At 35.5% G+C, this 26,110-nt stretch overlaps 1 protein-coding gene across 1 annotated transcript in view; it reads right to left on the bottom strand.

Annotated features, from left to right (window-relative positions):
- Nucleotides 1-26,110, bottom strand: part of lrmda (leucine rich melanocyte differentiation associated) — an 864,842-nt gene that overhangs the window by 268,934 nt on the left and 569,798 nt on the right. The window contains exon 5 of the mRNA XM_061935510.2: nucleotides 21,175-21,301. Within this exon, the coding sequence (XP_061791494.2) occupies nucleotides 21,175-21,301 (127 nt within the window). The remainder of the gene's footprint in view (nucleotides 1-21,174; nucleotides 21,302-26,110) is intronic.

The raw sequence follows: 26,110 nt of genomic DNA, 5'->3' as shown, positions 1-26,110 counted from the left end.
CGACCGGGATTGGGGTTGCTTTGAACACAAAGTGGGTGTCTATGAAACTGAACAGGCAGGTATATGTACACATATACAGCCTCGGCACCCCCGGAGTCAAAAAGTGTGAGGAACCCCTGTAACAGATCAAAATGAAGTGTTTTAAAAATAGCCTCCAAAAAAATCATGATATGACCACATGTGATACAAAAACCTCCTCAGTGGCCTAGTGGTTAGAGTGTCCGCCCTGAGATCGGTAGGTTGTGAGTTATCACGAGTGTCAGCACATTTGCATTTCATTAATTGTCATATATTGTGTCTAACTGGGGCTGCTGAGATGATCCCCCTTCCTTCAGCGTCAGCCTCGGTGATGTAACCAGGGACCTCCCAAATAAATAGAGGACCACATGGGCAGGATTTTAGAGCGTAGGTGGTTTCTGTAACTAGAGAACAGCACCAACGTCTCTCCTCATTGAGCAAAATGTAACTCTGTCTTTGCATGATTCCTTGCTTCTTGTCTGTTTGATAATTGTCATCAGTGTTTGAACCTGACAACCGAGTCATACCAAAGACTATAAAAATGGGAGCCATTACCTCCCTGCTTGGCACTCAGCATCAAGGGTTGGAATTGGGGGTTAAATCACCAAAAATGATTCCCGGGCGCGGTCGCCGCTGCTGCTCACTGCTCCCCTCACCTCCCAAGGGGTGATCAAGAGTGATGGGTCAAATGCAGGGAATAATTTCGCCACACCTAGTGTGTGTGTGTGTGTGACAATTTTGTCAAAATGTGGTAAACCTGTAAAAATGGGGTCCCCGGGCGGGTTCCGTCATTAGCGGACAACTTCGATCTGTTTGCTCGAGCGCAAAACCCAGTAGAAGCGTGTCCTGCACTAAAGGAACGTCCCTTAATGCAACACGGTCACTTCAGCACCTACTCAAAGTCCGTCAAAAAAAATAAATATATACAAAAAAAAACAAAAAAAACAAAACAAAACAAAAACTCTTTGTTTTTCCAAAAAGGAGCCAAAAAGGAATCGTTCATCTATCATTTTGGCTGGGGAGAGTTGTGCGTGACACCCGGGTTGTGCACCCCCCGGCGTCTTCCAGCCTTTGAAGAGGAGCCATAAATCAATCCGCGCGCTATTACTTCAAATTAATTGCGCTTTAAAAAAGTTTCACTGGCTGTTTATGATATTCTCCGTGCGGATGATTTATGAGGATGGTGTGAGTCATTCCCTCTAATTGCTGTTGTTTTCCCTGCTTGTGACCCCGCTGTGACCTCTCGTCTTATGCTGCCAAAGCCCTCCCGAGGTTGGGCCGGCCCCAAACAATCGGCTTAGTACGGGAGGTGTAACTTAGCGACTGCGCGCAAAACACGCACACGCATGCGGAGGAGCGCCGTGTTTGCCGGAAATAACCGGAGAGAATGAACGTCGGCGGGAAATATCGGAGGCGAGTTCAACTATTCTACAAACGTGTTTGGGCAATTATACACAGCTGTGCAGGATGTGCTGAAATGAAATGAACAGATAATAATACTGTGATTTAAACGCATGCGTATGGACATAAAGCAGAGCATAATTATTATGGGGACTAAATATGAAAACATAGGTAATTTGCAAATTGTATTATATCAAGAGGACGTCCCACACTAACATACGTGGACATACTCAAGAAGGATGCAGGAGGTCGGAGTACCAAGGAACTAGCCAAATATATGGAGAATCCGGATGACTGGAAGCAACGATGGAAGGCTCGTCTGAGGACGACCTAGAGAGATTATGCATTAAATGATTTAAATATAATATTGTCTGTATTAATTGCATGATTATTATTTGTACCTTTGTTAAGTATGTGCATGTAAATATACAATAATATATCTATATATTTACATATATATATATATATATATATATATATATATATGTATGTGTGGGAAAAAAAATCACAAGACTATTTCATCTCTACAGGCCTGTTTCATGAGGGGGGGTTCCCTCAATCATCAGGAGATTTTAATGGGAGCATTCACATACCATGGTTTATATAGGGCACAGAGTGGGTGGGTACAGGCTGGCGTAGGGGCGTGGTGATTGGCTCATGTGTTACCTAGGAGGTGTTTCCGTCTGTGGCGGCATGCTGTTACAATTTCGCTGCGCTTGTTGAGGGATGACAGGTCTGGACGGTAAATAATAAACAGTTTCTCTTTCAAGCATAGGTTGCATCTTTTATTACCACTATTGTAAGGTGTGCTGGATGCAAGAATTTGCCATGTTATTGAATATTCAACATTATTGTCTTTGAGGTCCCAAATGTGTTTGCTGAGTTCTGTGGTATTCCGCAGGTTTTGGTTCCTGAAAGAAGCCTTGTGATTGTTCCATCTGGTTTTGAACTCTCCCTCGGTTAATCCTACATATGTGTCGGATGTGTTAATGTCCTTGCGTGTTACCTTAGATTGGTAGACAACTGATGTTTGTAAGCACCCCCCGTTGAGAGGGCAATCAGGTTTCTTTCGACAGTTGCAGCCTTTGTTGGTTTTGGAGTCGCTCTGTCCGGGGGCCGACGGCTCATTTGCAATTGTTTTGTTGTGGTTTGAGATGATTTGTCGTATATTGTTCATACAGCTGTAGCTCAATTTAATGTTGTTCTTGTTGAATACTTTTCTTAGGGTGTTGTCTTTGGGAAAGTGTTTGTCAATCAGATTGAGGAATTTGTGTCCAATGTTAGTTGAGACGTTTTTGCTGTATGGGGGGTTGTACCAGATGATGTCGTTTCGTTTTCTGTTCTTTTTTGGCTGGTTTCCTGGCGTGGGTTCATAGGTGGGGGTTATATATGTAGTATATATTTATATATATATATATATATATATATATATATATATACATACATACACACACACATATATATATATGTGTATATACATATATATATATATATATATATATATATATATATATATATATACATATATATATATATATATATATATATATATATATATATATATATATATATATATATATATATATATATATATATATATATATATATATATATATATATATCATATTTTTCGGAGTATAAGTCGCTCCGGAGTATAAGTCGCACCGGCCGAAAATGCATAATAAAGAAGGAAAAAAACATATATAAGTCGCACTGGAGTATTATTCGCATTTTTTGGGGAAATGTATTTGATAAAAGCCAACACCAAGAATAGACGTTTGAAAGGCAATTCACAATCAATAAAGAATAGTGTACAACAGGCTGAATAATTGTACGTTATATGAGGCATAAATAACCAACTGAGAACGTGCCTGGTATGTTAACGTAAAATATTATGGTAAGAGTCATTCAAATAACTATTACATATAGAACATGCTATACGTTTACCAAACAATCTGCCACTCCTGATCACTAAATCCCATGAAATTTTATACTTCTTATACGTGAATGAGATAAATAATATTATTTGATATCTTACGGTAATGTGTTAATCATTTCACACATAAGTCGCTCCTGAGTATAAGTCGCACCCCCGGCCAAACTATGAAAAAAACTGCGACTTTTACTCCGAAAAATACGGTATATATATATATATATATATATATATATATATATATATATATATATATATATATATATATATGTATAGAACATTACACACGGCGCTCAAAAATCTGTCAACATGTTTTAGTACGACTTTGGTAAGCTATGAACCCGCACCGCTTGATGGATTGTCGTAGCATTACGACTACAATAGTCAGACGTACTGTGCTTCAACATAGGAGTATTATTATGGTGTGTGTATAAGGTAATACATATTATCTGGCGTTTTGTTTCACAATATTATGCAAAAGCAACTTTTCTTACCTTCTGGTACTTGCTGTTTTGTATTTCGGATGAGCATAAGTCCTGAAAAATTGCGCACATCCGCCTTTGTAGTCCATGTCGACGCCGTAGTCGATAAGCTTCTTCTTTTTCTCTATCTTCTTGTTATGGGATATTCACCCTCCACTGTTGCCATTTCTAATATAAAGTAGTGTAAATTTCTTACTTATATCTGTCAGTAGACTTGCTATGGAAGCGTTAAAACATACCGGTGTAGTGAGTTTACATTATTCACCCAAAGAACTTTAGTTATTAGAGGGTTCTGGTCGGGACGGTTTTTTACGGGACACATTTCCGGGTGCTGGAGTCTATTGAAAATAAATGTAAATGAATTTATTCTGTGATTGGTCCACCCCAAAACAGTAAAAAGTCCAAATGTAACATGCTTTTTTTTTTTTTAAAGAAAAACTAACTTTAAGATTAGATGTATTGTATAAAAACAAACAATAAGATAGAATAGACAACAACAATATTTTTTATAAAGTAATATAATGACAACATATTCTTTTTCTTTTTAGCTGCTTCTCAGTCAAACACAACATCAGCAGTCTCTCCATATTTTAATGGCACAATGTCTGCCATTGAGATATTAATTTAAGATCCTTGGCAGGTGTTATCAAGGCACTCTTCTTCAGTGCGGTGCAACTGCTTTACCAAGTCAGTCTACATGGTCGGGCTTTTTTTTTTATTTTTTTTTTTTATGATTTATTTCTTTAATTCAATGAATATCATCCACTTCTTCTCAGCAATGTCCTTCATATTCACTTTCTTCTTTCGCATGGTTGGAAAGACAAGGTCATTTCTCACTCGCTCAAGCTAACGAGGCATCCGGCGAGACAGTTTCGCAGAATCTCGTGCCCAAATTTTTTTTCTTCTATTGACAGCCAAATAAGCCACCATGGGGCCAAAAAAAGCTGCGAGTACCAACACTTTGATTAAGCAGTTGAGAAACACTTATTGAATTCATGAAATAACTTGTTGGACAGTACACAGGTGGTGTCTGCATAGGTGATGTTTTGGGGTTTTTGGACTATAATCTTATAATACTTTTTTCCCCCTACGCTTTGATCTCTGCGGCTTTTAAAATGGTGCAGCGAATCGAAGGGATTTTTCTTCGCGAGCAGTCGAATTGTTTTGAACTCAACAAATAGTTTTCAACACCGACGGAGACGCTGAAAATTAATTGTCCCTGAGAACGGTAGGTTGTGAGTTCAAATCCCGGCCGAGTCATACCAAAGACTATAAAAATGGGACCCGTTACCTCCCTGCTTGTCACTCAGCATCAAGGGTTGGAATTGGGGGTTAGATCACCAAAAATGATTCCCGGGCGCGGCCACCGCTGCTGCTCACTGCTCCCCTCACCTCCCGGGAGGTGATCAAGGGTGATGGGTCAAATGCAGATAATAACTTTGCCACACTTAGTGTGTGTGTGACAATCATTGGTATTTTAATTAATTACATTATATTTGGGTATCAAAGTGTATGAAAAATACATGTAAATCTAATTCAATAAATAAAATAAATACATCAATTTTAATTAATTACATTATATTTGGGTATTAAATAAAGTGTATGAAAAATACATTTAAATCTAATTAAAAAAAGAAAAGAAATGCATTCATTGTAATTAATTACATTATATTTTGGTATTAAATAAAGAGTATGACAATTAAATTTAAATCTAATTCAATAAAGAAAATGCATTAATAAATTGTCATTAATTACATTATATTTTGGTATCAAAGTTTATGAAAAGTACATTTAATTATAGTTCAACAAGGAAAATAAAAATAATTCTAATGAATTACATTATATTTGGGTGTTAAAGTGTATGAAAATTACATTTAAAACTAATTCAATAAAGAAAATAAATCAATTAATTGTAATTAATTACATTATATTTGGGTATTAAATAAAGTGTATGAAAATACATTTAAGTATAATTCAATAAAGAAAATAAATACATTCATTGTAATTAATTACATTATATTTCGGTATTAAATAAAGAGTATGAAAATTAAATGTAATTCTAATTCAATAAAGAAAATGCATAAATAAATTGTCATTAATTACATTATATATTTGGGTATTAAAGTGTATGAAAAGTACATTTAAATATAATTCAATAAAGAAAAAAAATGTAGTTAATTACATTATATTTGGGTATTAAAGTGTATGAAAATTACATTTAAATGTAATTAAAAAAATAAATAAAAAATATTAATTGTAATTAATTACTTTATATTTGTGTATTAAAGTGTATGAAAACATTTAAATGTAAGTCAATTAATAAAATAAATAAATGCATGTAAATTAAAATGTTAGCCAGGAGACACTGAAAAGGTGTTTTTTTGTTCTTGCTATGGCGACATATTTTGGAGGACTCTGTTATGTTTGAAAATGTACTTCTTGTTTTGTGTCTTGTACCGGAAAAGTATATCCCGTTTCGTCCACAGCGTTTCAACTCGTGAGGATTCTCCATTCATCGCTCCAATCATTGTTTGTAAGTTTTACAACGCAACTAAAGCAATTCATACTTACTAAACTGTCCCACGTGTGATGTCTGTAGGAGTGTAGGAAAGGCATTATTTTTGCATTTTTTCCGTTTTGTAACTTACCAAAACGTCACTGTGGAATTATTGAGTGTGTTTAGCTGATTGGTTTAATTTTTTTGGCCTCGACCGGAGTGGTAAAGGCACGTAAAGGGATGTAGCCAGCAACCTTACTGTAAAGAGGAAAGCAGGCAACTATTTTAGTATGCCGTGCATTTTTTTTTTTTTAGTATGGGTTATAAGAGCACAATGTGCAGTCCGTGTTATAATAGACATGGTTTAACCCATAACCCGTAACAGAGCAATCGGGGGTGAAGGCAGGCTTGCAGGAAGCGAGCCAACAAAGCAAACCACACGTACAGTATTTTGCAAAATGGCCCCGTGTGGTTTATCACCATGACCTCGAAGCTCTCATCGGGAAATTATCACATTATGGCATTCCAACACGCCCAATTCCCCAAAATACAGCTCAAGGCTTTTCCACCCCGAGTCAGCTTAACGTTGTGGCTTTTGGAACACACTTCAATCACGTCCTTTTTTTGGTTAACTTCAGACATCATTTATTTTTTTTTATGTTATATTCCCCTCCTTGTTTTGTCTTTTGTTTTTAAATACAATGTAGCAAATCTTTCATGATTTAGAGCATATTTTGACATCCCAAGGAAGTTGATCTTACTTTCAATTGTCTTGTTTTTAGCTTTTTTCTTTCTTTCTTAAACTGGAAGAAATACAAACAGATTCGAAGCAGTCACTGTTTGCAATAATTGAGGGTAGATGAAAGAAAAACTATTAAAACATGTGTTTTGATCAAATAAATTGGAAAATAAACACATTGTAATTCATTACATTATATTTGGGTATTAAACAAAGTGTATGAATATTACATTTAAATCTAATAAAATAAAGAAAATAAATTAATTAATTGTAATTCATTACATTATATTTGGTTATTATATAAAAAGTATGAACATTAATTTTAAATCTAATTTAATAAAGAAAATAAATACATTAATTGTCATTAATGACAATATATTTGGGTATTAAAGTGTATGAAAATTACATTTAAATCTAATTCAGTAAAGAAAATTAAAAAAATTAGTCGTAATTAATTACATTTTATTTGGGTATTAAAGTGTACGAAAATTACATTTAAATTTAATTCAATAAAAAAAAAATACATTGTAATTACTTACAATATATTTGGGTATTAAATAAAGAGTATGATCATTTAATTGTAATCTAATTCAATAAAGAAAATAAATACATTAATTGTAATTAATTACATTATATTTGGGTATTAAAGTGTATTGAAATTACAGTTTAATCTAATTCAATAAAGATAATAAATACATTGTAATTAATTACATTATATTTGGGTAATAAAGTGTATGAAAATTACATTTAAATCTAAATCAATAAAAAAAAAAAAAAAATTTAATTAATTCCATTACATTTGGGTATTAAATAAAGAATATGCAAATTTAATTTAAATCTAATTCAATAAAGAAAATAAATAAATTAATTGTCATAAATTACATTATATTTGGGTATTAAAGTGTATGAAAATTACATTTAAATTTAATTCAATAAAGAAACTTAACAAATAAATTGTATTTCATTACATTATATTCCGGTATTAAATAAAGAGTATGAAAATTAAATTCAAATCTAATTCAATAAATAAAAGAAATGAATTAATTGTAATTAAATACATTATGTTTGGGTATCAAAGTTTATGAAAATTACACTTAAATCTAATTCAACAAAGAAAATAAATAAATTGTAATAAATTACATTATATGTGGGTATTAAATAGTGTAAAAAATTAAATTTAAATCTAATTAAAAAAAATTAAAATAAATAAATTGTCATTAATTACATTAAATTTGTGTATTAAAGTGTATGAAAAATACATTTAAATCTAATTCAATAAAGAAAATTAATAAATTAATTGTAATTAATTACATTATATTTGCGTATTAAAGTGTATGAAAATTATATTATAATCTAATTCAATAAAGAAAATAAATGAACTGTAATTAATTACAATATATTTGGGTATTTAATAAAGAGTATCAAAATTAAATGTAAATCTAATTCAATAAATAAAATAAATTAATTAATTGTCATCAATTACATTATATTTGGGTATTAAAGTGTATAAAAATACATTTAAATTTAATTCAATAAAGAAAAAAAAATTAATTGTAATTAGTTACATTATATTTGGGTATTAAATAAAGTGTATGAATATTACATTTAAATCTAATAAAAAATTTGAAAAATACATTAATTTTAATTAATTAAATTATATTTGGTTATTATATGAAGAGTATGCCAATTGTATTTAAATCTAATGTAATAAAGAAAATAAATAAATTAATTAATTGTCATTAATTACATTATATTTGGGTATTAAAGTGAATGAAAATTACATTTAAATCTAAATCAATAAAGAAAATTAATAAATTATTTGTAATTAACTACATTATATTTGGGTATTAAAATTAATGAAAACTACATTGAAATGTAATTCAATAAAGCAAATAAATTAAATAATTGTAATTAATTACATTATTTTTGGGTATTAAATAAAGTGTATGAAAATTACATTTAAATCTAATTCAATAAATAAAATAAATAAATACATATAAATTAAAATGTTAGCCATATGTTATCACAGTTTGTACTGATTGAAGGAACGTTAATTATGCACAATAAAATAAATTATTTAAAAAAATAATTTATTGTCTTTGGGTAGCAATCACAATTTGAACAATAATTTAAAACCATTCATGAGCATATGTAACATTCTGGTACAAAGACATACAGTACGTGCGTTACCAACCAGAACTACTTTATTGGTACCATGTGGTCCCGCTCAGTGCCACATGTCATCATGGAATGTGGGGAAAAAGTTCAAACTCTGGTCATAATCTACCATGATATGATTTCAATGACCTGGAACTTCATAACAAGTCTCCTGCTTCCCATTGATTCTGTCATGAGGAGCCAGCAAACCCCATGCAGTTGTGGAGATGGTTTCTTCAAAATAGCCACCCTTTGCTCAGATTACTGCTTTACACACTGTGGGCATTCTCTCAATGAGCTTCAAGAGGTAATCACCTGCAATGGTTTTCACTTCACAGGTGTGCTTGAATGCCCATATATGTATACGTATATATACAAACCCTGTTTCTATATGAGTTGGGAAATTGTGTTAGATGTAAATATAAACGGGATACAATAATTTGCAAATCATTTTCAACCCACATTCAATTGAATGCACTACAAAGACAAGATATTTGATGTTCAAACTCATAAACTTTATTTATTTTTTTGCAAACAATAATTAACTTAGAATTTCATGGCTGCAACACGTGCCAAAATAGTTGGGAAAGGGCATGCTCACCACTGTGTTACATGGCCTTTCCTTTTAACAACACTCAGTAATCGTTTGGGAACTGAGGAGACACATTTTTTAAGCTTCTCAGGTGGAATTCTTTCCCATTCTTGCTTGATGTACAGCTTAAGTTGTTCAACAGTCCGGGGGTCTCCGTTGTGGTATTTTAGGCTTCATAATGCGCCACACATTTTCAATGGGAGACGGGTCTGGACAACAAGCAGGCCAGTCTAGTACCCGCACTCTTTTACTATGAAGCCACGTTGATGTAACACGTGGCTTGGCATTGTCTTGCTGAAATAAGCAGCGGCGTCCATGGTAACGTTGCTTGGATGGCAACATATGTTGTTCCAAAACCTGTATGTACCTTTCAGCATTAATGGCGCCTTCACAGATGTGTAAGTTACCCATGTCTTGGGCACTAATACACCCCCATACCATCACAGATGCTGGCTTTTACACTTTGCGCCTATAACAATCTGGATGGTTCTTTTTCTCTTTGGTCCGGAGGACACAACGTCCACAGTTTCCAAAAACAATTTGAAATGTGGACTCGTCAGACCACAGAACACTTTTCCACTTTGTATCAGTCCATCTTAGATGAGCTCAGGCCCAGCGAAGCCGGCGGGCGTTTCTGGGTGTTGTTGATAAACGGTTTTCGCCTTCCATAGGAGAGTTTTAACTTGCACCTACAGATGTAGCGACCATTGTAGTTACTGACAGTGGGTTTCTGAAGTGTTCCTGAACCTATGTGGTGATATCCTTTACACAATGATGTCGCTTGTTGATGCAGTACAGCCTGAGGGATCGAAGGTCCCGGCTAAGCTGCTTACGAGCAGTGATTTCTCCAGATTCTCTGAACCCTTTGATGATATTACGGACCGTAGATGGTGAAATCCCTAAATTACTTGCAATAGCTGGTTGAGAAAGGTTGTTCTTAAACTGTTCAACAATTTTCTCACGCATTTGTTGACAAAGTGGTGACCCTCGCCCCATCCTTGTCTGTGAATGACTGAGCATTTCATGGAATCTACTTTTATACCCAATCATGGCACCCACCTGTTCCCAATGTGCCTGTTCACCTGTGGGATGTTCCAAATAAGTGTTTGATGAGCATTCCTCAACTTTATCAGTATTTATTGCCACCTTTCCCAACTTCTTTGTCACGTGTTGCTGGCATCAAATTCTAAAGTTAATGATTATTTGCACAAAAAAAAAATGTTTATCAGTTTGAACATCAAATATGTTGTCTTTGTAGCATATTCAACTGAATATGGGTTGAAAATGATTTGCAAATCATTGTATTCCGTTTATATTTACATCTAACTAGGGATGTCCCGATCCAGGTTTTTGCACTTCCGATCCGATACCGATATTGTTTTTGCACTTCCGATCCGATACCGATACTGACCGATACCGTTACTGACCGATACTGGCCTATCCGAGCATGTATTAAAGTTTAAAGTTCTTTAGCCTACTTAGTTGTCAGAATCATGTTGAAAAGGATTTTAGTACTCTTGATAACAACTAGCCAGCTGAATTAGGGGAGTTTGAATAATACACAATGGTTGGTAACAAGAAACTGACCTGTTTATTCAAGGATAAACACAAAATAGACAAAATTATACATGACAAACAGAAATGGCATCATTGAAATAGGGCTGGGCGATATGGCCTTTTTTTAATATTGCGATATTTTAAGGCCATATTGCGATACACAATATATATCTCGATATTTTGCCTTAGCCTTGAATGAACACTTGATGCATATAATCACAGCAGTATGATGATTCTATGTGTTTTGATTGATTGATTGAGACTTTTATTACTAGGTTGCACAGTGAAGTACATATTCCGTACAATTGACCACTAAATGGTAACACCCCAATAAGTTTTTCAACTTGTTTAAGTCGGGGTCCACTTAAATTGATTCAAGATACAGATATATACTATCAGATATATACTATCATCATAATACAGTCATCACACAAGATAATCACATTGAATTATTTACATTATTTATAATCCAGGGTGTGGAGGGGGGCGCCGGATGTAAGTGTCAAAAAGACAACTAAAAGAGTTTGATATGAGAATAAATCTAAAGTTAAAATATAAGGTAGAAATGCACCCATTTGCAGGAAATGTAGTCTTGATTTTCAACATCTTCTCTCAAGGCTTGCATGTCTACATTAAAACATTCTTCTTCATACTGCATTAATATATGCTACTTTTAAACTTTCATGCAGAGAAGGAAATCACAACTAAATAGATCACTATTTTTTTCAGACAGTGTTGATCTGGAAATTTTTGCCTCGGCATTTTGATGGTGTGGACGTGTGGCACCGAATGGAGATAAGCGTCTCGACAGACGTCACAATATTTGAACAATGATGACGAAAACGGTTTACTCTGTCGTGTCCGTGTGTCGAAAATTGTTATGCGCTTATTTTTTTTATTTGATTTTGTGCGTGGCATAGATTTGCCTTACGCAGAGGACGTTTGAGCAGGCGCGCACCTTAGCGGCTGCGCTAGCATCACAGCTAACGTTAGCCATGCTGCTACCTCTCTGCTCGGGGAGGACGTATACGTATGTGACGTATGACGTGACAGTATGTGACGTGTGTAAGAAGGTGCGCTCGCTGTCTGTGAGAGGGAGACACAGGAAAGAGTGAGAAGAGCCTGTCGTGTAATGCCAGCAGCTAAAAGCAACTGCGGGAGATTCCACAGACCTGTGGATGTGTTGAAGGTGTGCTGGAAAATGCGGAACGGAAATTACGGAGCAGCAGAAAAGTGGAATGTATTATTTAAATCGGTGCTTTGGAAAACACGGACCGGAGTTTTTTTTTAAACTGGATCTGGATCGGCATTTTCCCATGCCTTGCCAATACGCATTTTTTGGCAAATATCGGCGGCCGATCCGATCCAAATATCGGATCGGGACATCCCTACATCTAACACAATTTCCCAACTCATAAGGAAACGGGGTTTGTATATATATATATATATATATATACCGTATTTTCCGCACCATAAGCCGCCCTGGGTTAAAAGCCGCGCCTTCAATGAACGGCATATTTCAAAACTTTGTCCACCTATAAGCCGCCCCGTGTTGTAAGCCGCATCTAACTGCGCTAAAAGAATGTAAAAAAAAACAGTCGGATAGGTCAGTCAAACTTTAATAATATATTAAAAACCAGCGTGATGTGGGCGCGCATGGAGTCGTACATCAACATGGACGGAGCTGCGTGAAAAAAGCCACCCGGCCTCTTCGCGTAAACTTACCTTAACCACTCGCTCATCTTTTCTTCATCCATCCATCCCTTCGAGTTAGCTTTTATGATGACGCCGGCTGGAAAGGTCTCTTTTGGCAAGCTCTTCCTTTTGAATATCACCATGGGTGGAAGTTTCTGGCCATTAGCATGGCAAGCTAGAACCACAGTGAAGGATGACTTCTCATTCCCTGTGGTGCGAATATTCACCGTACGTGCTCCCGTTGTATCCACAGTGCGGTTCACAGGAATATCAAAAGTCAGTGGAACCTCGTCCATGTTGATAATGTTCTCTGGCCGGATCTTTTTTTCAGCTATCTTGTTTTTACAATATGCACGGAAAGTAGCCAGCTTTTCTTGAAAGTCTTTAGGCAGTTGCTGTGAAATAGTAGTCCGTGTGCGGATGGAGAGATTGCGTCTTTTCATGAACCGGAAAACTGTCGCTTAGTAGGAGCCATTTTGTGGTCTTTACAGATGTAAACACACAAAGGAAATGAAACGTAATATCGGCGCGCTTCTTCTTCTTCTACCGGGGCGGGTGGTTGCTTACAGTAGAAGAAGAAGCGCTTCCTGTTCTATGGGGGCGGGTGCTTACCTTGGCGGTTGCTTGCGTAGAAGAAGAAGCACTTCCTCTTCTACGGGGAAAAAAGATGGCGGCTGTTTACCGTAGTTGCGAGACCGAAACCTTATGAAAATGAATCTTAATATTAATCCATATATAAAGCGCACCGGGTTATAAGCCGCACTGTCAGCTTTTGAGTAAATTTGTGGTTTTTAGGTGCGGCTAATAGTGCGGAAAATACGGTATATATATGTCTATATATAGTTACTTTGCATGCAGTCCGCTTTCGGCCCCCAGACAAACTATCTAAGCCCAATACGTCCCCCCAGTCAAAAAGTTTGGACACCCCTGTCCTAAAGGAACCTCCATGTGAGTTGTGCAGTTGATGTAGCTTCAAAAAAAAAAAAAAAAAAAAGGAAAGGAAAGGCGGCGTGGCGCGACGTGCTTGTAGCTACATGAGGCAATTAGAAGCCCCTCTGAGGAGGATGAGAGGGTGCTTGTTTACGAGTAAACACCCGAGTGCAACGATTGTCCTTTCCACACTTCATGGACAAACCTTTTTAAATCACATCAGTGCTGGTGGGGTATGTTTCCCTACCAAGCCAGACAGCTAATTATTATACTCCGTAATGAGGCGAGCGCTATGAGAACCGTCCCCGCTGCAAGAGGCGCAAAAAAAAAAAAAAAAAGCAAACAGGAGTGTCTAATTATGCCATCATCGCCGGCCGCTCTCCTGCTCAGACGCTGTTAATTGCTCGCCTGCGCCATCGGCCCGCTCACAAATCACGCCGGCGATGTGGACAATGAGAGCTGGGAGGTACTCACGCCTCATCGAGTCGGCGGAAAAAGTTGACACATCACATCTCATCTACCTCAAGACAAATGGTACGCTCGGTGCAGACCGGGCTAATGAGGAAGAGCGGGGAACGCGGCCGGAGACTCAAAACCCGCGTCGACGTACTCGAAACCCAGGGATGGAGGCGTCACAAGCTCTAACCTTTTGAGGAATACATAATCATATACGGCTTGTTCAAAAGACACACGCCTCGTGTCAGCCCGAATCACTAATTACCTCGCCTTCCGCCTCGGACGCGCTGACAAGCTATGTAAATAAAACCTCGTAACGACACTCCAGCCTGACAGAATCACTGTAGAGGTTCCCCCCGCTTTTTTTCTTTTGACATCAAGTGGATGAGCGGTGTTTTCACGGGCGTCGAGCAAACACGCCACGCGGAGGTTAAAGTATTTCTGTGTTCCGTGCTGACTGCCTTCAAGAGACACGCTTCCTTTGCACTTTTACACCCAGATCTGCTACAGGGGATGCGGTTCTAGCTCCCTAGAACCTCCCTCTAGGAGATTCGGCCGATAAAAAGTAGCAAAGTAACATGGACAATAATAAGACCTTCTGTAGAAAGGTTCTGTGGTCAGATGAACGAAAAATGGAGCTGTTTGGCCACAATACCAAGCAATATGTTTGGAGGAGAAAAGGTGAGGCCTTTAATCCCAGGAACACCATACCTCCCGTCAAGCATGGTGGTGGTAGTATTAGGCTCTAGGGCCTGTTTTGCTGCCAATGGAACTGGTGCTTTACAGAGAGTAAACGGGACAATGGAAAAAAGGAGGATTACCTCCAAATTCTTCGGCCGCGCCAAACAACTTTGCCGATAAAAAGTAGCAAAAGTAGCAAAATCACATGGGCAAAGATAAGACCTTCTGGAGGAAAGTTCTGTGGTCAGACGAAACATAATTGAGCTGTTTGGCCACACTACCCAGCAATATGTTTGGAGGAGAAAGGGTAAGGCTTTTAAACCCAGGAACACCACACCTACCATCAAACATGGTGTTTTGCTGCCAATGGAACTGGTGCTTTAAAGAGAGTAAACGGGACAATGAAAAAAAGGAGGATTACCTCCAAATTCTTCGGCCGCGCCAAACAACTTTGCCGGTAAAAAGTAGCAAAATCACGTGGGCAAAGATAAAACCTTCTGGAGGAAAAGTTCTGTAGGTCTGATGTAAGAAAAATGGAGCTGTTTGGCTACAATACCTAGCAATATGTTTGGAGGAGAAAAGGTGAGGCCTTTAATTCCAGGAACACCAAACCTACCGTCAAGCATGGTGGTAGTAGTATTATGCTCTGGGGCCTGTTTTGCTGCCAATGGAACTGGTGCTTTACAGAGAGTAAATGGGACAATGAAAAAAAGGAGGATTACCTCCAAATTCTTCGGCCGCGCCAAACAACTTTGCCGATTAATCACATGGACAAAGATAAGACCTTCTGGAGGAAAAGTTCTGTAGGTCAGATGAAAGAAAAATGGAGCTGTTTGGCCACAATACCCAGCAATATGTTTGGAGGAGAAAAAGTGAGGCCTTTAATCCCAGGAACACCATATCTACCGTCATGCATGGTGGTGGTAGTATTATGCTCTGGGGCCTGTTTTGCTGCCAATGGAACTTGTGCTTTACAGAGAGTAAACGGGACAATGAAAACAAGGAGGATTAACTCCAAATTCTTCGGCCGCGCCAAACAACTTTGCCGATGAATCACATGGACAAAGATAAGACCTTATGGAGGAAAAGTTCTGTAGGTCAGATGAAAGAAAAATTGAGCTGTTTGGCCACAATACCCAGCAATATGTTTGGAGGAGAAAAAGTGGGGCCTTTAATCCCAGGAACACCATACCTACCGTCATGCATGGTGGTGGTAGTATTATGCTCTGGGGCCTGTTTTGCTGCCAATGGAACTGGTGCTTTACAGAGAGTAAACGGGACAATGAAAAAACGGAGGATTACCTCCAAATTCTTCGGCCGCGCCAAACAACTTTGCCGATGAATCACATGGACAAAGATAAGACCTTCTGGAGGAAAAGTTCTGTAGGTCAGATGAAAGAAAAATGGAGCTGTTTGGCCACAATACCCAGCAATATGTTTGGAGATGAAAAGGTGAGGCCTTTAATCCCAGGAACACCACACCTACCGTCAAGCATGGTGATGGTAGTATTATGCTCTGGGGCCTGTTTTGCTGCCAATGGAACTGGTGCTTTACAGAGAGTAAATGGGACGATGTAAAAGAGGAGGATTACCCCCAAATTCTTCTGGACAACCTAAAATCATCAGCCCGGAGGTTGGGTCTTGGGCACAGTTGGGTGTTCCAACAGGACAATGACCCCCAAACACACGTCAAAAATGGTAAAGGAATGGCTAAATCAGGCTAGAATGAAGGTTTTAGAATGGCCTTCCCAAAGTCCTTGTGTGGTGTTCGGGTCTGTGGGACCCGTTTTTCATTTTTTATTAAAAATAAAAATGATACAATTAATTAATTTTTCAAACTGAGACTCACTGACTTTGGCTCATTTTCTGTGAAGGACATATATCAGAATACATCTTTAATGACCACACACCATACACCCCTCCCTACACATTTCTATTACATATAAGATGTCCGGGTCCACTGGACCCGGGGCTAATAGAAGTGTGGAAATTAATGTTCTGTGTACCACACACACACACACACACACACACACACACACACACACACACAGCAGGCCTAGACAGGAGGAGGACAGAGTGTAGGTACACAGATCAGCAGGGGGCATACTTGCCAACCCTCCCGGACTTTCCGGGAGACTCCCGAAATTCAGCGCCTCTCCTGAAAAACTCCCGGGACAAATTTTCTCCGGAAAAAGTCCCGAAATTCAGGCGGAGCTGGAGGCCACGCCCCCTCCAGCTCCATGCGGACCTGAGTGACGTGTTGACAGCCTGTTCACACGTCCGCTTTCTCACAATATAAACAGGACAATACTGCCATCTACTGTACATGCATATGTGACCCACCCATAATGTGTCACATTTTTGTGTTGATTTATTTATTTTATTTTGTGGTTTGAATTCGTTTTTGGAGCTGTCATTACACATTTATCAGTATTCACATTGGTCAGTAGGGGGCAGTAGGGCGTTTATTCCCAATTGAATGCTATCACCTGCAGACCGGAAGTGTCTTGTCATTCTGATGAGCGCGACCAGTCTGTGAACAATTGAAACGTCCTGTGTGCTTTTTCCTCCTGTATAACAGGTTAGTTTTGGTGAATCAACTCACTGAATAATATCCATGTGATCTTTATAAGTTTAAGTACACATTCTGATGGTGGAGCCTAACTCTAAAGTGTTTGTGAGTTGTAGTTTGTATTTGTGAATGAATCCAGTGCACAGCTGCAGTAATCATTACAAAAAGGCGACGTGAGTGCGCAATGTTTATATAGGAACTTCGGATCCTAATTCAGACTCCCACATTAGAGCTCCCGTTTTCTTATTGATTTTATAATGTATATTTGTATAATGTGTGTGTTCTGAAATAGTGACAGAGAATAGAACAAGGATGGACAATTCAACCCTTAACTCAACAATGAGTAGATGAGTGTTATGTGTGTGTATATGTGTAAATAAATGATCACTGAAATTCAAGTATATCTTTTATTTATTTATATGTATATATATATATATATATATATATATATATATGGATGGATGGATATAGATATATATATATATATATATATATATATATATATATATATATATATATATATATATATATATGTAATAAAATAAATATATATAGCTAGAATTCACTGAAAGTCAAGTATTTCTTATATATATATCTTAACCACGCCCCCTGCCCCACCCCCGACCACGCCCCCCACCTCCCACCCCCACCTCCCGAAATCGGAGGTCTCAAGGTTGGCAAGTATGGCAGGGGGTCAAAATGTGCGAGAAAATGAGAGCAGACAGTGTTGACAAACAATGTTGCAACATTGTGTGGGAACCGCAGGTGCAGAAACACAAAAGAAGAATCCCTGTGGGATGCAGAAACTGGCAGAGATATTTTCCGTGCAACGTTCATATTGTTGTTACTCAGCCAGCGTTTGTGGGTCTGATGGACCCGTTGCATTTTGTGACTTTTGATGCCTCACAATCAAACACTTTTATGTTAAAATACTGAACAGATGTTTATTGGGGTAAGTTAAACATCTACATTACACAAGGGTTAAACGTGTGGACAATGCTGAAGAAAGAAGTCCATAACAGAAAACCAACACATTTAGCTAAACTGCACCAATTTTGTCAAGAGGAGTGGTCAAAAACTCAAGCAGAAGCTTGTGGATGGCTACCAAAAGCGCCTTATTACAGGTAAACTTGCCAAGGGACATGTAAGCAAATATTAACATTGCTGTATGTATACTTTTGACCCAGCAGATTTGGTCACATTTTCAGCAGACCCATAAAAGAACCAACATTAATGAATATTTTTTGTGATCAACAAGTATGTGCTCCAATCACTCTATCACAAAAAAAATAAGAGTTGTAGAAATTATTGGAAACTCAAGACAGCCATTACATTATGTTTTTTTACAAGCGCCACTTAAGCACTTTGTCCAGTTTACATCTGCTGTGACCCAGATGTAAAACATATTTTGCACAACCAGCCTTTTCATATAAAGCGACAAAGGAATGGAACGACCTCACAACAAACTTGAAAAGTCTAACAGATTACTCTTCATTCACAATTGAAGTTAAAAAGTGGCTGTGGAGCAATCAAAGCTGCTCACACAGCCAATAAGGTGGCCACTATGTTTGACACGTCAACTTAATGTGTATTATATTTATCCATGAGAGCATTTTTGTTGTAAATTGTGAGGTGTGTCTGTTAAAATCATGGTTGTTTTTACAAATGATGACAGATGTGAACAAGAGCATGTATTGTCTTTGTGTTATGATGTAAATGAGGTGTGGTTGTATTGTATATTAAGTATGTGTCCATGAAAGGGCATTTTATGACTTTTCTTAATTTGATTACATGCTATGGTATGATTTTATTGTCATAATTTTATCGCATGATTTTTGTATCCCTTTAATTTAGGTAGCCAGGGACTGCAGATGGAAATGAGCTATTTAGCTATAATCTGGTACAGAACATATCTGTCTTTGAGCGTAATGTTTCTGTGCATTGTCCCTTCAAATAAAGACTAAACTAAACTAAACATATTGCAGGTACATATCAGCTTATTTGATCATTCCCATGCTATAGTCGTTAGCCATTATGCCTTTAGCTGCATGCTATTTATGTTAGCATCTCTATTATTAAATTCAGCTCCTCTTTGCAATTGATATTTAATGTTTTACTGCTCATATTAAAAGACCCTGCCCTGTGATCCATTTGCGGTCCTATGCTATAAAGCGATAAAGGAATGGAACGACCTCATAACAAACAAGAAAAGTCTAACAGATTACTCTTCATTCACAATTGAAATTAAAAAGTGGCTTTGGAGCAATTAAAGCTACTCACACGGCCAATAAGGTGGCCACTTTGTTTGACACATCAACTTAATGTGTATTATATTTATCCATGAGAGCATTTTTGTTGTTTAGCTATAATCTGGTACAGAACATATCTGTCTATGAGCGGAATGTTTCTGTGCATTGTCCCTTCAAATAAAGACTAAACTAAACTAAACATATTGCAGGCACATATCAGCTTATTTGATCATTCCCATGCTATAGTCGTTAGCCACTATGTTTTTAGCTGCATGCTATTTATGTTAGCATCTATATTATTAGTTCAGCTCCTCTTTGCAATTGATATTTAATGTTTTACTGCTCATATTAAAAGACCCTGCCCTGTGTTCCATTTGCGGCCCTATGGTTACCGTCATTCTATAAAGCGATAAAGGAATGGAACGACCTCATAACAAACAAGAAAAGTCTAACAGATTAATCTTCATTCACAATTTAAATTAAAAAGTGGCTTTGGAGCAATTAAAGCTGCTCACACAGCCAATAAGGTGGCCACTATGTTTGACACATCAACTTAATGTGTATTATATTTATCCTTGAGAGCATTTTTGTTGTTTAGCTATAATCTGGTACAGAACATATCTGTCTTTGAACTTAATGTCTCTGTGCATTGTCCCTTCAAATAAAGACTAAACTAAACCAAACAACTTTTGACCATGACTGTAACTAGCCTTTGACAATTATGAAAATAACTTCAAGCATTACGTTGAAGGCTAAACAACAAAAAAGGCGCTCAAGGAGGCTAAATATTTCATAACCCAGCAATTAGACGCAATCAAATCAAGGCGTGAGAAATGAGCGCTGAGGTATCAAAGAACCTCCCCGGCCTCTAATTGGTCTGTGTGGCCCAAAACAAGAGCAGAAGGGATAATTAAGCGGCGGCGAGCGGGCGTGCACGTGAGCTGTCACTCCAATCGCCAGCCACGTCACGCCGGCCGACACAAGCCGGACCGGACAGCCGCCCGTCGTCTTTGATCTGAGCTCATGCATACGGAATCAGGTCAGCCCGTGGTCACACACACACACACACACACACACACACACACACACACACACACACACACACACACACACACACACACACACACACTAACACACACACACAGTACTCAGAGGGCAGTGTATGAGGACCTCTCCAGTTAGACACCGGCAGGGGAGAAAGGGGTCTGAACTTACAGTGTCGGACTTGGGCTTGACCACCTTCATGAACGCTCCTCTGGCTTGGGCCTCCATGGTTTCTTTTCTGGTGACTTTCCTGGTGTCCAAGAACTTAAGATTGGGCAACTTGTGCAGAACAAAATACCTGTAAAGAAAAATAACAACATATTGTGTAGTGCAGTACAGTGTAGGAGACCCATCCATAAATGGTATTTATTCATTTTTACGTATTCAGTGTTTATAATAGAATTTTGTTTATAAAAGTACATTTGTCATTTAGTGACTCTTTATAAATATGTTAATTTTATTAAGCATTTTTGCTTAATTTACTGTATTGATTTTTTTTTTTTTTAATTAAGTTGTAGACCTGCTCACTGTGTAAAGTGCATTGAGATAACTTCTGTTGCGATTTGGTGCGATATAAATACATTAAAATTGCACTGAATGACCATATATTTTACAAAAATTAATCTGACCAAAAGTAGGTTTGATATTTATGTAAAACATTTTTTTACAATAATCAGGAAAAAAAAAAGTTAAGAGCATATAGAATTTTTTTTAAATAATAATCGTAATTTACATATATATATATATATATATATATATATATATATATATATATATACATACGTACGTACGTACGTACGTACATACATACATACATACATACATACATACATACATACATACATACATACATACATACATACATACATACATACATATATATATATATATATATATATATGTATATATATATATATATATATATATATATATATATATATATATATATATATATATATATATATATATATAGGGGAAAAAAAGTTAAGGGCATATAGAATTATTTTTTTTAAAATGTTTTTTAAATAATAATCGTAATTTATATATATATATATATATATATATATATATATATATACATGTATATGTAAATTACGATTGATATTTAAGAAAAATTATATATGCCCTTAACTTTTTTTTTTCCTGATTATTGTAAAAAAATGTTTTACATAAATATCAAACCTACTTTTGGTCGGATTAATTATTGTAAAATATATGGTCATTCAGTGCAATTTTAATGTATTTATATCGCACCAAATCGCAACAGAAGTTATCTCAATGCACTTTACACAGTGAGCAGGTCTACAACTTAATAAAAAAAAAAAAAAATCAATACATATATATATATATATATATATATATATATATATATATATATATATATATATATACATATATATATATATATGTATATATATATATATATATATATATATATATATATATATATATATATATATATATATATATACATATATATATATTACGATTATTATTTAAAAACAATTCTCTATGCCCTTAACTTTTTTTTTTCCTGATTATTGTAAAAAAAAAAATTATATATATATATATATATATATATATATATATATATATAGGTTACTCTGTTATACAGTGCTCAATACCGAGGTAGAGCGGAATATACGTTAGGCCAGGAAAACATACGGAGGCTATTTCATCCCTACAAGCCTGTTTTGCACGTTTCCCTGCTCTTCAGGGGATATTTCCTCCTGAAAAATCCCCTGAAGAGCAGGGAAATCTTTTTTTTTTCTCCTGAAAAATACCCTAAAAAACAGGGAAACTTGCGAAACAGGCTTGTAGGGATGACATTGCCTCTGTGTTGTTTCCTGACGTAGTATATATACATATATATACACATATATATATTTATATATATTTTTAATTTATTTATTTTTTTGCTTGTTTGTTAATTAATTGCATTGTGTTTGAATTGAATGCACAGATGTGTCACTTTAATTTGAAAAATAGTGATAAACCACAACAAGTTGTAATATTTATGCATTTAGAATGAATGTTTTACCATATTACAAAAATAAATGGTTAGGGCATATAACCTTATAAAATCCATCCATCCATCCATTTTCTACCGCTTATTCCCTTCGGGGTCGCGGGGGGCGCTGGAGCATATCTCAGCTACATCCGGGCGGAAGGCGGGGTACACCCTGGACAAGTCGCCACCTCATCACAGGGCCACCTTATAAAATAACATTATTATTTCATTTTGTAAAATGTTGTTTTTATTCAAATGCAAGGATATGCCACTTCAATTTAAAAAATAATGATCAAACCAAAAGGAAGTTAATATTTATGTTTTTGAGATTAAACTTTTTTACAATAATAATAATAATAATAAAAAAAAAACTTGTTATGGAAAATAGTAACTTTCTCTGCTTAGGCTGCTGTCCCCGCGACCCAACCTCAGATAAGCAATTTTGATTTTCTTTTTTTTCAATAATATTTGAATTTTTTTTGTTGTTTTTTTAATGAGGTGGATCAGGTTAGGACATACACTGAGCAATTAAATTGTTTTAATATTTAAAACAGAATTTATTTTGTGTTATTTTATATATTATTGTATCAAATTAGGTGTATAATATTTTGCCATATTTAAAAAAAAAAAAAAAAAAGGTTCAATTGGAAGTAATATTGAAAACAAAAAAAACATGTGTTTATATTGTTTTATTCAGTGCACTAGTGTACTATTCATAGTCTTCTGAGCGCAAGCAATAACCGAAACCAAGTTCTATTTAAATGCGAGAAACAACAAAAGCACAACAGTGTTTACAGATATAACGAGGATGCGGAATTAATGTTAGAGTTAATGATGTTTCCTTGAAGGTAATAACCTTCAAAGGTGATGAGAAGAAGTTTCGTATAAATAGCATGAAAGGAGATGCTGCCCGTCTGCCAGAGCTGTCATTCCGACAGCATCACAGCATCTCTCTCCCAGCTTTCAGACACTCTGTCTTTCATTGGGGTGGGATGCTGGTGCTGGGGGGCGGGGGGGCGGGGAGTGGAACGTCAAAAGATAATGGCAGGAATACATAGATGACAACAGATCCTTTCATGGGGCAGGCAGGCAGGGAGAGAGGAAGCCGGGTGTCAGGACCCAAAAAAGGTGGGGAAGGATGTGATGCGTGCGGCACGAGTGATGAAGAGAAACGGCAAAAGTCAACTTTTTGACCGCAAATCAAAGTGTGTCTGATGACAATAAATGTTATCGTCCACTTATTAAGGGTATTATTGAAATGATCAAACAATATTAAAGATCATGCACTGAGTGAACACTTTGAGTACACGTCTTGTGTAGATTTTACTGAGCGGTGTCACACATAAATCATGCTAATACCTCCAAAGGTTGTAAAATGTAATCACAACCTTGCAGGATTAAATATGCCTGCGCAATACATAATAGTTTATATCACTGGCTTTACATTTTATAGCATGTTTTTATTTTTTTATTTTTTTTACACTTGTGTGATGATTAAGGATGTTTTTTTTTAACGAGATACGGGGCCTGACTTGTATATAATCGTTTATCGTTAAATTTAATAAAGTGCTTAGAGATGAGGGAGTGTTTTTTTATCGATGTTTGTAGCGCTTTTAAAGACACCGCAAGATGCTCGGAATAATGTTTTAAGTGTTGTTGTAATGTTTTTTATTACAGTACTCATTATTTATGATGAAATTAAATACACAAAAAAATAATGTTCATTATTTAAATATAAATACACGGTACAATAACAGGAATATGGAAAACTATGGTGCACAAAAATGTGATTCACATCCAAATATTGATTCTTATTCATCCCAAATCTAAATGGATTGATAATTTTCAAAAATGTTTTTATTTTATTACATTTTTTATAAAAATCAATACATTTTTAGGGCATTTTTATGCAACCAGAAGGAGCTTTTTCTAACCTGTAACCGGTTTAAAAAAAAGTTTAATTATTAATCATTATACCTAATAATAAATTGCAAGAATCGGTTTGATTAGAAAATCGTGTTGAATCAAGAATTGATTCTGAATCAAATCGTGAACCCCAGGAATCGGAATTGGAATCTGATTGAATCATTAGGAACACAAAGATTCACACAACTATGAAACATTGTAATATTAAAATGATGGGTTTAATATTTAATTCTTAAAATTAAGTGATCCATTATTATTATTATTATTATTATATATGTGTGTGTATATATATATATATATATATATATATATATATATATATATATGTATATATATATATATATATATATATATATATATATATAAATATATATATATATATATATATATATATATATATATATACATATATATATATATATATACATATATATATATATATATATATACATACACATACATATACATATACATATACATATATATATATATATATATATATATATATATATATATATATATATATATATATATACGTATATATATATATATATATATATATATATATATATATATATATATATATTATTTTTTTATATACTGTATATATATATATTAACACTTTAGTATGGGGAACACATATTCACCATTAATTAGTTGCTTATTAACATGCAAATTATTAACATATTGGCTCTTAATTAGTCATTATTAAGTACTTATCAATGCCTTATTCTGCATGGCCTTATTATACAACCAGTAAGCCATTAACTAAGAGTGTTCCCTCAATAACCTCACAATTATTGCTTATTAGTAACCCTAACCCTTATATGTTCCCCTAGTGTCCAAATAATTCTAAAACAAGTCTTTGTTACTTTAATAAGCAACTAATTAATGGTGAAAATGTTCCCCATACTAAAGTGTTACCATATATATATATATACATATATATAATATTATTTTTTGTTTTGTTTTGTTAATCTTCTTTCACGTGTATGACAATTAAGATTGATACTCAAAAAGAAAAACCCAATGACTGTTTTAATAATGGTTTTAAAATGCTCCCAATGCGATTCTGACATATAATAACTAGTTTGTTTGTTTTCAATTGTGTTAAAACCAGAAAAGATGATTGCGAAGCAGAAAATGTAGTTTTGATGCCTAGTTTCAAGC

This window comes from Nerophis lumbriciformis, linkage group LG02, assembly GCF_033978685.3.
Source record: "Nerophis lumbriciformis linkage group LG02, RoL_Nlum_v2.1, whole genome shotgun sequence".
Classification (NCBI taxonomy): Eukaryota; Metazoa; Chordata; class Actinopteri; order Syngnathiformes; family Syngnathidae; genus Nerophis; species Nerophis lumbriciformis.
This window is presented reverse-complemented; position numbering and strand designations above follow the sequence as displayed.